This window comes from Conger conger, chromosome 1, assembly GCF_963514075.1.
Source record: "Conger conger chromosome 1, fConCon1.1, whole genome shotgun sequence".
In the NCBI taxonomy this organism is placed as follows: Eukaryota; Metazoa; Chordata; class Actinopteri; order Anguilliformes; family Congridae; genus Conger; species Conger conger.
This window is the reverse complement of record NC_083760.1, coordinates 9075232-9088402: the sequence shown is the minus strand read 5'-3', so window position 1 is coordinate 9088402 and position 13171 is coordinate 9075232. Positions and strand designations below refer to the sequence as shown.

The window sequence follows — 13171 nt, the reverse complement described above, 5'->3', positions numbered from 1 at the left end:
CATAGCCTATTATAATAGCGCACAGTATAAAACAAAATAGGCTATACTGGCAGCATTCTGGATAGGCATCTAAAGGGCATTATTTTAGGCTGCATATATAAATTGCTTCTACAATTTTGTCTTTTGCAAAAAAAACCCCAAAAAACAAAAAAAAAACCTACTGCTGAGCAGGGTATTTTAAAAAAAAACACTACATCATAGATATAATGTCTAGTTTCAAAACTAACCATTCATTCATTCATTCATTCACACATAGTATTAACATATTATTCATAGTTTATTTGCTGCATTATATCTATTGGTTGTAGGTATGCTATGTCTATGGCCATTATGTCGTTACACCGCATTGCCTTCGTCTCCTCTCCATTGAATCCTTCTGCACGTTGGTAGGGTTTGTCAAGTGGCCGAATAATAAAAATGAAAAAGAACAACAACAACAACGACAACGACAACGACAACAAAATAAAATGTACACACACGCCCTTGCGTTTGCTGAATGCTGCATATGCGCGGTAGAAACACATTAGGACCTGAGTCTGAATGACTGAACTGAGTCGCACGTGCACTTCATTTATGTACCAGCATAGCCGAAAGTATAAGGGAAAAAAGATTTTTTATAAATCTGTTACTGTTTCATTTGGAAACTGGAAGTCCCGTTAAGAATAACATAAAGAATGCATGCAAAGTGTATGGAAGGAACGATGCTTTTCCCAAAACCGCATACTCTGGCCCAAGTTCGGCGACCGACTTTCAACAGGCGTGATAAATTAGCTGGAGTCATCTTCTGTTAAGGCTTTTTTCACAGTATGGAACAACTGATTCGGTCGTTTGCCGCTTGAGTTTCGTTTGCGAAACCAGTCAGACGTTTTATCAGAGTTAATTTTGGGGGCTGTTTGAGTTTATCCCGTTGGGAATGGCGATACTAATAAATAAACATGAGTCTGACGAACCCACGCTGTCTGATTTATTACCAATTTTACCAACCTTGAACCACCATAGATTTCCAACGATCATCAATAAACTTTTACCACGAGACGGACGCCATGGGTCTGAAAGCCGTTTACGCGTATTAAATACTTATTGCCTGTTGTTTGATGGAAAACTTCAAGCTGACACTGCATGACTTAATAAGCTACTGCAAGGGTTAGACTACAGGCCATCTCAGTCGTAACAAAGTAGTCAGTTGTTATAGACTGTTATACACAGAGTTAAAGATAGTTACGGATTGACAAAAACACCAAACTGATGAGCACGGTGGTGAACAGCGCCAGGTTAATTCCCTAACAGCAATTTCAGCAAGGCACGTGACTATTAGGTGGCGAAAATGTACATCACTGCCAAATTAATCATTCAGATAAAAAAGGATCCGCATTGTTTCATTGGGAATATGATAGCTATTTAATGTTGAAATGTATATAGAAATTTGTACAAAGGTACAAATTTACATTATATTTCATTTTCTTTGGCAGACGTATTTATCCAAAGCGACGTACAAAACAGCGCATATCAAAAGGCCATATAACAAAGAACCGAACACAAATGTAGGCCCATTATTATTATTATTATTATTATTATTATTATTATTATTATTATTATTATTATTATTTTGTTGTTGTGGTTATTAGTAGTAGTATAAACTCAAGAACATGTTTTATTATTACTATAATAGTAAACATAATGCAGGTACTACTATACTATACGATATCATCATTAGCTGATATGGTTTTTTAAGATGCCGTTTTTTTGTGCTGTTAATTAAAGATAGTAAACTGGATCACCCGTGTCACATATAAAACGTACTGTTGAAGCACTTTCATTCGTAACGCAGGCATCTCCAATGATCTCAAATACGAGTCCCATCCATGTCGCCGAGGTTGTGACGAGCCTACGTAAAACATCTGCAGCTCGGTTTAATCCTTCAAAATCTGAGAAAGCCTCCAGATGTATCAAGCAATATAAAATGGCCATAAGTATTATTTTACTTCTTCTTTCTGTACACATTGTCTTGCATTTTAATTATCTCTAATTCCTTTGATGTTAGTGCTCACTTTGAGCTACATTTTTATGCATGAAATGTAATACATAAATAAAGCTTTTCTTCTTCTTCTTCTTCTTCTTCTTCTTCTTCTTCTTCTTCTTCTTCTTCTTCTTCTTCTTATTATTATTATTATTATTATTATTACTATTATGATTATATGCAAGGCGATGACAAGACGATTAAACTTTCCCTTCTGAATGGATAACCATGTCCATGTTTGTAATGTTAAACATAAATGCGTATTTTACCTTATCTCCAAACCGTAGCTCTTACTTTTACTTACGTGTTATCGAAAAAAGGAAACGTTCAACCGGTTAAATACGTTCACCGGTGGATGCGACAGTTCTAATATTAAACGAAATCAGCTAAATTGTGAAATTCAGGTTAACACACGTCTTGAGGTTGTAGCCTGTAACATAATCCCACAGTAATGAGGACGAACCTGGGTTAACGACATGTGTATTCGTGTTTCAGAGAGCGCAGTGGGTTTCACCTGAGGAGGACAAAAGCAACAATGTTTACGACGTTTTTAAGTATCCATCACGCTGACGGTGGTTAGTACCGTCACCTGGCATTGATTATCATTAAATATTACATTGTTGAGTAACTTGGAATTGTGGAATTTCTCCTAATCAACACTTGTAAACTTCTTAAACGACCATGGTTGTGATTTTAAATGTGTGCATGTGAAAGTATAATAATGGACCACATCGCCTAATAATCTGGAGGCTGTCGGTAAAGGATAGTAAGTGTCAGCTACTGTGAAATGAACAATTTGTAACGAAAACCAGTCCTAAAAATGTCCAACTTTATTCGTACGTGCATCATATATTCAACTAAGACACACAAAATTAGTCATTTTTAATCTGAAACCAACAGCCTCCCTCATTTATTGCTAAAACTGTATACTTGATAAGATGTAGGCCTATATGCTGTGGAACAAGGTCAGAGTGTTTGTGTGGCTAGTTTACCATTGGTTTAAACCTAGGCTAGTCTAGACTACAGTTTACATCTTTTTGTTTTGTTTAGTGAGCACTGTAAACTCCATGTAAAAACGTAAAATCTGGATTTGCCCCAGTGTAGGGTTAATTCATCCATTGGCATAACTCAAAGTATACAAACTGAAATTATAATTAAGTTTTGTTGGTATTTTGATTGTGTTATTTGGCTAATGTTGTTACACGCGTTGTATGTGTATATATAGCTTCCACCACAATTCCAAATAAAAGCTTTAATCTGTATTCCTGGAATTTGACAAGCAATTCCGTTTTCCATGCGTTTTGTCCGTAGTAGACCCCAATGACAGATAATCCACACACATGGTAGGCTACTAGTCAATGTCATTTGAAAATAGTGCCACCTGCTGGCAAATTAAAACGTTTATACATATTACCCATTTTATGTAGTTTTTAAGGAGAAGGATACGGTATAAATCGAGGGTTTGGTGCGCAAGTGCCATTTTCCGAATTTTACAAGAGAGCCAAAGCAAATGTTTGAATGAACCAATATTTTTTGGATGAGTCTGTAGGTTATTTACCCTTTATTTCAATATAGTTAAGGATGGCACATCCACAAGATAGATCTCACCAAGAGCTTTCTTGTGATATGTAGTACTCATTTTGGCCAGAATGTCACTTACGTCCCTTGCGCAACAGTTCCTCGATATGCAGACTGATAGAATTGTGATTATAATATCGTATGTTGTAATTAACGTAACATCTTCTTCGTCCTCTTCATTTTCAATCCATCTTCATCGTGGGCAGGCACACAAGAATAACGATTCCGTGTGAAAGGTGATAAAATAAGCACGGACTGTTTTGTCATTTTTTTGCTACTCTAACATTGAGCTTTCCTACTATATATACACATGCATAATGTCTACATAAAAGGCCGGGTATTGAAGCAGGTCATCATGGCCTAGCATGTCTTCTTATACTAAAAGAGCTGAAAAGTCACACGGTTCTGGCGCGGATGCAACTTGTTAGTTTTACTACCGTTTACCTTGAGATTAAATGTTTTCATACATATTAGAACAGCGGATGGATCATTTACATTTTGATGTTAATTGACCAATGTAGTCATATTTGAATGAATATGTCCTAGTATCCACTAGAGGGTGATGTTGTCTTACAAAGAAAGGCGTGACTCCTGTCTTATGTCTTGTTTACATTACATTACATTATTGGCATTTGGCAGACGCTCTTATCCAGAGCGACGTACAGTTGATTAGACTAAGCAGGAGACAATCCTCCCCTGGAGCAATGCAGGGTTAAGGGCCTTGCTCAAGGGCCCAACAGCTGTGCAGATCTTATTGTGGCTACACCGGGATTAGAACCACCAACCTTGCGTGTCCCAGTCATTTACCTTAACCACTACGCTACAGGCCGCCCTTATGTTTATTTACTTGTTATCATCATAATCATTATCGACCAATCGTATGCTTTTCTTCTGCAGCAAAATATATAAACATATTTTCATACATGCTGTAACTGTTCATTGACTTTCTTGATTCATTTGTCAAGGTTGGAGGTCAATAAATAATCACTCATATTGATGTGATGAAGCAACGTGTTCAGAAAGTTCACTCATAATTTTATCACTCTTAACATTTTAATGATCAAATATATTGCTACTTTCAGCAGTAGATTACATTTTGCTGAGACATTATGAACTACTAAACATTTTAATTAAAGAATCTATTTAAAAATATCACTCATGGCTGGTACCAATTCTTCTTCGCATTGTGTGACACCAGTGGGCATACAGCTGAATTATACTAGGCACTGTAGCTCATTGATATTGAGAATTACCTCAACAGGACAACATTAATCATTGTGTGGACTAAAGTTAGCCATGACGGATGACAGTAAGCCCACATACAAAAAGACATGCTCAATGTGTTTCACAGAGCTGTGTGACACTCAATGGATGCTATGCCTTGCTCAAACAAACAAACAAACAAACAAAAAATACCGAAATAAATGTATAAATACATAAATACTACAATTGTGTATCCATGGTATCCCTTAAGTAAGTGGTTTCCAAACTGTGAGTTGTGGCCCACTGTCTGGCCGTTAGATGTTGACATAACCCAGGAGATGACGTTTAAAAGTGGCGTATTGCATATAGTTCCTGCTACCTTGCTAGCCTTCGCTGCACGAGTTGCATGATGTGCGTCAGTGGTTGCAGTTTGCACACAACAGTTTTGACATTCATTACAAACATTGTCCATAGTCGATGGCTTTGTCAACATTAAAGGTGTTCATATACTTTCCTTGAGTTTTTGGTTTATCCACTAATTAGAGAAATTTTTTGGGTGGAAATATTTTTTAAAATTTGGGATTGATGTGAATTTAGGTGAAATATTTGTCCTTTGTCCACATATTTTTTATTTTACCTTTATTTATACAGTTTATTCTCTTTTTGCAGAGACACCTGTTCACATCCACACGTTTCACATATTAATTTTGTTCGGGTAAATGTATCCAGATCTCTTTAAGTTTTATATTCTTTTTGGGAAAATTCATTCTCTCTAGATTTTAGACCAGGGTTTTGTTCGTGGAAGTTGAGATGTCGATCAACTCTAAAAGCAGTTTCTAGATTTAAGCAATTTAAGCTTGAAGTAATGGATTTGCATGCATATAGATATGATGTTGTTTTTGTGTGCTTTTTTTGTGTTTTTTTGAGGGATTATTATATTGTCCTCCTTATTTTTTCATCATGATAATTATGCACCTCTTCACAAAATGCATTCCTAAAACAAAACCAAAAAGCACAATCAGCATTTAAATTAGTTCAAATTAAAAGTACATATTCTTAGAATACATTTCTCACTTTAATTTATACCAATTATTCCATTAGATTTTAGTCTGTTTATGAGTTTGGTTTCCATGCAAACCCTTTAATTTATGTACCATCCTTCCTTACAAATACACAAGACAGACAAGCACACATGAGTCAAAAGCAAAAATGCAAACACAATAAATGGATTTATCTGTGTATAATGCATTGATCGAATTGAAATGGTGTTCATCATTTTGGCAACAATTCTCTAAATAATTCTTCAGTAACATAAATAGCATATATTTGCGTTGGAAAATGAATTAATGAATAATGAACATTTATTCACAATTGAGTTTCTGATTTGTATTTTATTTTAATATGTAAGTGTTGTTTGCCGTGGACTTGTGAGGGGATCTTAAAGTGGTGCTCTGGAAGAGTCCAAGAAACGTGTTCCTGCTTCTTTGGTTGCTCAGAGGTCAAAGGTGACACTCTCAGTCCCCTAAGCAAATACGGTGGTCGCCAAGGAGATGGCTTTGTACTAGAGGCCTCGGTTGATAAGGGGGATTCTGCTGTAGCATCGGTGTGGTTTACGCTAGTTTTGCACATTTCTGGTTACATGGTTCAGTTAGTTTTTTATACGACATAAAATACAGTATGTATGTAAAAAAACAAGGTAATGTAAATAATCAAATATATTTAAAAAAAAAACAGTGGTCATTGCAATTGTTCCTAGTAGTAATAATAATACAGGCTTGTATTTTCAGGATTCTCTTCCAGATATCCTGCTCATATACTGACATATTTTGATTTGCTTAATGCATGAACAAGTTAAATAAATGCATCCATAAGGTCATTGGTTAGAAAGTATGCAAAGCACCAGTAAATGTTTTGGCAAACAAGAGTTGAATAAAAGATGAGGAAATACATATTTTATATACAATATTTTTGTAAATATTATTTCTATTGGATGAATGAGTTTGGTAAGGTTGGTTGTGTCCTAAATACGAGGCTTTAGCTGAAATGTTCGATGTTTTTTAATCAGCAGAACCCAGATGGGTACAGCGGGCTACAGAATGATTGGCACCCTTGATAAAAATGAAGAAAATATGTTGTATTTAGTAAACACAGCAGATAATAATATACATGTTATGTTCAAACACATATTTCACCACATTTATTCTCTTATTTCAATGTTTTTTATTCAGTAATCTCTTCTTCTTTTTCAGAAAACCATACTTGTCAAACTTATTGGCACACCTAACAATTATTGTAAATAGAATCAATTTGACTTAATTTAGTCAATCTCAGTGTAAAGGAACTAATGTCATTTAATCACTTTCTGTTTCACTAGAGTATAAAAATTTGGTAACAAGCATGCAAAATCCCTTTGTCATCCATCAGTCTGGGAAAAGCCAAAGAACTGCCAATTCAGAAAATACAGATGGTAAAAGTCTGGTAATAGGTACAAAAAATACAGAAATGGTTAAACATACCACTTTGCATTGTAAGGGCAATAATAGAAAATACTAAACATATGACATGGTTGCAGACTTGCCAGGAACAGGAGGCAAGTGCATGTTGGCAAGTGCACGGTAAGGAAGATGGTGAGGGAGGTCATAAAGAACTGAGGGATCCCAGTCTAAGAATGGCAGAGATTGGCTACATCTTTGGGTGATCTCAAAAAGTCTCAAAAAGAATCATAAAATCACATCTCCATTCTGACAAACTCTTTGGAAAGGTGGCAAGAAGACAGTCGCTACTGAACAAACAAAACCAAACATCGGGAATTATGACTGGAAGAGAGTGCTATGGCCAGGTGAGGCCAAGAATGAACATTTTGGCCATCAGCACAATTGACATGTATGGCCGCAAAAAAGAGCAAAAGAGAATGCATACAGGAAGCACCTCATGTCTATTGTCAAATATTGAGGTGCATCGTTGCTGTTTTGCTGCAATATTTAAGGTCAACAGAACAATTAATTCATTACCAGGAAAAAAAAAAAAAAAATTTGGCAGGAAATCTGGTTCTTTCTGCAAAACCGAGATTGTCCAGCAGGACAAAGACTCCAAACATATATCAAAATCTACACGTAAATGTTTCAGTAAAAACAACATCCATGTTCTGCAATGGCCATCTCAGTCTCCAGACTTAGATCCCATCAAAAGCTTGTGGTCTGAACTGGAGAGGAGGGGGTCCATAAGCGCAAAACCAAGTATGTCGATTATTATGAAAAGTACTGCATGGAGGAATGTATTGTTTTCCAGTATTTTACTTGTACATCTACTTCAAAAAATATAATTCTATTCATCCGTATATATATATCTGATTTCTGAAATTTTATGTTTACAAGACTTTGTTCTGTGAACAAAGCAGCTTGAGAATGTTAGCGGGCGATTTTGAAGGAATATCAAAACAAGTTCAAGCATGTTGAATTACAAATTAAGTAATGGTGCCAGGACGACATGGCAATTTCTGTTCTCCGTTTCAGACTTATTGTCGTGGAGAAGGCTATGTTCTCATATCCGGTGGCTTTCAAAAAGATTTACGAGTATGTGGGGTCATAAATAAGTAAATAATTAAGTCCCTTGTCTTCCTAGATGACAGAATGTGAAAGAACAGTATACTATATAAACCTAGAGTAATATCTAGCTCGGCATATATTTCTAAATATACACAATCATTTTTATGATGAAAATTTGATTACGATTGTTTAAGAATCGAAAAATGTTTTTGTGTGTGCCCCGTGCGTCACCGTACATGTGTGCGCATATGTGAGTGTGTGTTCCTCGGTCATGTGTATGAGGGCATTTCAGAATGTAAATAGCCAAATACAAGTAAGCACTTTTCGATTCCGTTGCGCTCGTTGCAAGCATCTTGGCACTTGCGCTAAGAGCGTTTAAAATTGCCTCTCCTAATGTGCAACCCTGTATCGACCTCGGTTAAGCTTCCAGTTTATGCAAATGTAGGCCATATACAAGTGTATTTTGATAATGAAAAGTTACGCATAGGCCTACTATTTATTTGCCCTCACATATAACCGAAATGAATAACACGTTGCTATTTTAACTGACAGCCTACACCCTGGCTACTTGTTTGGCTACTTCTGCACACCTTTTCATGATTCACAAGTGTTTAACCTAAGGCACTTCTGTGAAAATTTGGTCATTCAATTGTTGAGGTTTCGTCAGTAATTTGTGCGGCCGCATTGACTCGTGTAAAGATAACTGTATTGTATTTTATTTATATTTCACCACGGGCCGTAATGTGATGTATTTCGTGTCCATAAACCTAAACGGTATTACATAGCAAGTAGGATGAATATATATTTTCTGTGTAGTCAGCCAAGTATTCTGCTTGTTGGGAAAGCATCTAATAACGAAAGCAAATATTTGGTTGTGAAGAGCCCTCGGTAGTTTCAGAGTACCTCCTCTCGGTGAAGCACACTTCTGCCTGTGGGTGTTTAATAGATTAAGAGGCTCCGAGGGGTCATTGTAGTGAGGAATTCCGCAGTCTGAACATGACTTTTCTTTGCCTTGTCGGGTTTTGCACTTAAATTAAGAGTCCTCTGTAAATTAAGGGTACTTGCGGCACCTTACAGTAATCTGTGTGCCAAGCAAGCGAAGTCTCTCCACTGAATACATTTAGCGTGTTTGTTCTCTTAACCAAGAGAGATGTTCATCAATATATGGGTTTTGGTGTAATGTGCACGCTAATTTCCGGTTAAGACAGCCATCATAAATGTCCCTGCTACTAAAATGATACGCTATACTTTCCATCTTGACTCTTAAGCGGTTGAAATGGCCAACCAAAGCTGATGTTAACGTAATTTATTTGATAACAGGCATGTTTACGAAAGCATATTCAGAATGATGCAATGATTATTTTTATTCGCCATTCATAAAGTCAACCCATTGAAGCCAACGATTTCGTTTGATAGTGGAAACTAAAAGGCTTTTAATTCAGTTTCGAAACGCATAACTAATATCTCTGTATAGACTTGGCGGCAGTAGACGCGGAGCAGTAGATAGTGGCCCAAATCCTATTCAGGCCCATTCAAAACCATGACAACAAGGAACAAGCTCGGATTTATCCCAGAAAGTTAAAGCACATTGTGGTGAGGCGTCAATCACGTATTATTTCGGGACTGAACAAATGCAAAATCTTGACTGGAACAAATGCTTCCAACGGGTCCAGGACGTAGGGCTACATTTCCCCCCTTTGTTCCCTCGCGCTGGCTGGCATGTATTTGTGTTCCTTTTCGTTCGACCACCCAGGACGCTCGGGGGGCAGATCCTCCGCCGCGGACAAATGGCTGCTGTCATCCCAGGCGCGCTGCAGATGTGCCTATCTGGAACATTGCATGGGAACGCCGAAGCGCTGCCTCGCCGCGCTGCTGTCCTGACGAGAACGCAGGGCGTTGGCCGACACAAGAATCGCACGCGAGACCTATATACCTATGTACATCCTGAAATAAAGTTATTTGTGAAACATAAGTGCTGTCATATAGGGATCTGCGACATGCTTTAATCATTGCGTAATTGAGTTTACCCTGGAAGAGATTTATGAATTAGTGTCGAATAATTACTACTATTTCCTACTTTTTGTAAAACGAAGGATAAGCAAAATGTTACCTTATAGCCCACCCTCGGTTTAGACTTGAGCTTTTTTCTTGGTTCAGGCCCGAAGTCCCGTGGAAGACCTGCCAGTCAACAGTGCACCTGTCCTTCAAGCACCTGCCTTATTAGCTCGTCACAATTAGCCACTTTACTGCGCATTTCAGTTGATTTGTCTCCTTCACCTCTTCTTTTTTTATTTGGTTTCCATTTGTGTGAACAGTGATTGGTCCTCTCTACCCCATACTTAACATCACCTGGATCCAAGGCATTTATTTCTAATGATCGGATACATTTACAACAACAAAAAACGTGTAGCCTATTCAACCATGGATTTGCGGTTTCAAATTTCACATGACTGCCCATATCAAGAGCCTACATTGAACAAACGATGTTGTCTTACTTCAAGCATCCAAGTAGTCAATAGTTTGATGAGGATACCGTTGCCAGTCATTTTTATTTTCAAAGAATTAAAAATAAATATTTAGGATAAATCAATTAATTAATTGGTTTACGCATGCATGTCAATTCTAAAAAAACAATAATAGAAGATAAAATAACTAATAACTACAAGCCAGTTTGTTTGTTTAATGTTTTTTCTGTTTTTTCTTCTTCTACTTTTTAGTATGCATAGGCTACCTGCAATTAGAAGACAAAGCACATTAATGAATTAGCTAAAACAACTCCGGGCATCACGCTAATGGTTCACTTTGTATGCAAATACCGGCGATGTTTGTTGAGGAGGGAGGGGGGTCGCTTGTTGTCACTTGCCACCCAAGACGTGATTCAGCCGCAACAATTACCATTATCTGTTTCCCCACTTTCGGCGAATCGGACAGAATATGTAATGATGAGGAGTGTTTCCTTCGGCCATTGTGTAGGTAACGGGGTATTCTTCTTCGCATTTACACCTACCCTCACTGGGATTTCGCCACTTGAGCCATTCAGGTACTTAGCATCTTATGGAAGGGCGACTCTGAAAGCGGTTAGTGTTTGCAGCCCTGGCAGCTGTTTATATAAACATCCCGCCTCTGGTGCCCACAGAGCTATCTGAGGTCCCCGTGTAACAACGTGCGCTTCTCTACAGCTGTCTCCAAGTGGATAATCTGCCTTCTACGCGCGGCTTTCTCGAGTTTTAATTAATATTTAGGGACGCCGACTGGGCCCTTTTTTACATAAAAAAACACGATGGCTATTTCTGCTAAAATCAGCTTCACCGTGAGGAGTATTTTGGATTTGCCTGAGCATGACGCCGACACGGTACCTCAGCGCTCTCCAATGCTCTCCTGCTCCGGAGGCAGCTACTCGTCCTGGCTGGAAAGCGACAGGGGCCACTGCCTGTGTAAGTGACTGATAACATTTTTTACAGCAGTCCTTCATTGCATATGATAAGTACATGTCTCATAAAATGCTGTAATCCTAGACCCGAAATACATTCGCTGAATGTACAGTGGACATGCATCATACACATCATATCAGCTAAATAGACATGGCTTGGCACTATACATCAACGTACATGGATTGGTACTATCAACAAACATGGCTGAACCTTTCTTTTAGAATGATTTCATTGTCAATTTTTTTTCGATGTCTACATTGTAAAATGATACTCCTAGTTAAGTTATGTGACACCTGCGTTCTCGGTTCATTTGCACCTTGTGATTAACATTACTTTATTAGAAATTCTCTTGTTTAATAAAATGTTTATGATCCCACCAGCCTCTGACGAAAGTAGCCCGGAGACATTACCGGATTCCACCAAGAAATCGGAGCCTTCCTCAGAATGCGAGGCAGAGGAGAAGAGGAAGAAACGTCGCGTGCTGTTTTCCAAGGCCCAGACCTTCGAGCTCGAGAGACGCTTCAGGCAGCAGCGCTACCTGTCAGCGCCGGAGCGCGAGCACCTCGCCCATCTCCTCAGCCTCACCCCAACGCAGGTGAAGATCTGGTTCCAGAACCACAGGTACAAGATGAAGAGAGCTCGGTCGGAGGGACCCCAGGACGCCAATCACCCCACCGTGGTGCGTCGAGTCGTGGTACCCATCCTGGTTCGAGACGGCAAGCCGTATACCTGCATTATCGACCCAGACAAAACCGGCTGTAGCATCCCGTTGGTAGCGTCCGCTGCATCTTTCAACAGCCACGGGTACCAGTCTTTTCAGCAATCGCCACTTGCGCTGTTTCCCAGATACCAGCACTTAACAGCCCCAGTGGCCTCAAGACACCACTGGGCTTGGTGAAACAGACTTTGTGAACATTTGCGTGTTGTACGCACACTACGGACTATTAAAAAACTATTCACAACGAAGATTCAAGAACCAATGCGTGGCTTGGCACAAGAACCTTCTCATGTTTGTGAACTTGCTCACATGTTTTTGGCAACTTAATGAAAAATGTGAACATCTAAACTGCTCGATTTGTTGGATGAGAACTATTTTGCACATGATTTTTTTTTACCTAAAGAGGACAATGTTCTTGACTTTCGTATCTCTTGTCAGCCCTTACCTAACTTTATATATTTTAATGTGAAATGTTGTTCTGATATTTTAAGGAGATGTTTTTTTGTTTTCTTACCTTTGTATGCTTGAATAAAATAGTATATTTCTTTAAATTGTGCATCACCGTTTTTCTGTCAAAAATAAAATTAGGCCACAATGGAACCGATTGTACCAACCTGTTTAAATGAAACCACTATTTTTTTGACCTGACACGTTTAGTGGCCTAATATTTGCAGTATTC

At 38.2% G+C, this 13171-nt stretch overlaps 1 protein-coding gene across 1 annotated transcript; it reads left to right on the top strand.

The window, feature by feature from the left end:
- Positions 1 to 11623: 11623 nt before the first annotated feature.
- Positions 11624 to 12743, top strand: nkx2.9 (NK2 transcription factor related, locus 9 (Drosophila)). Its single transcript, XM_061219942.1, has 2 exons — positions 11624 to 11777; positions 12155 to 12743. The coding sequence occupies exons 1-2, from the start codon at positions 11624 to 11626 to the stop codon at positions 12670 to 12672; spliced, it is 672 nt and encodes a 223-aa protein (XP_061075926.1). The 3' UTR covers positions 12673 to 12743.
- Positions 12744 to 13171: the final 428 nt, after the last annotated feature.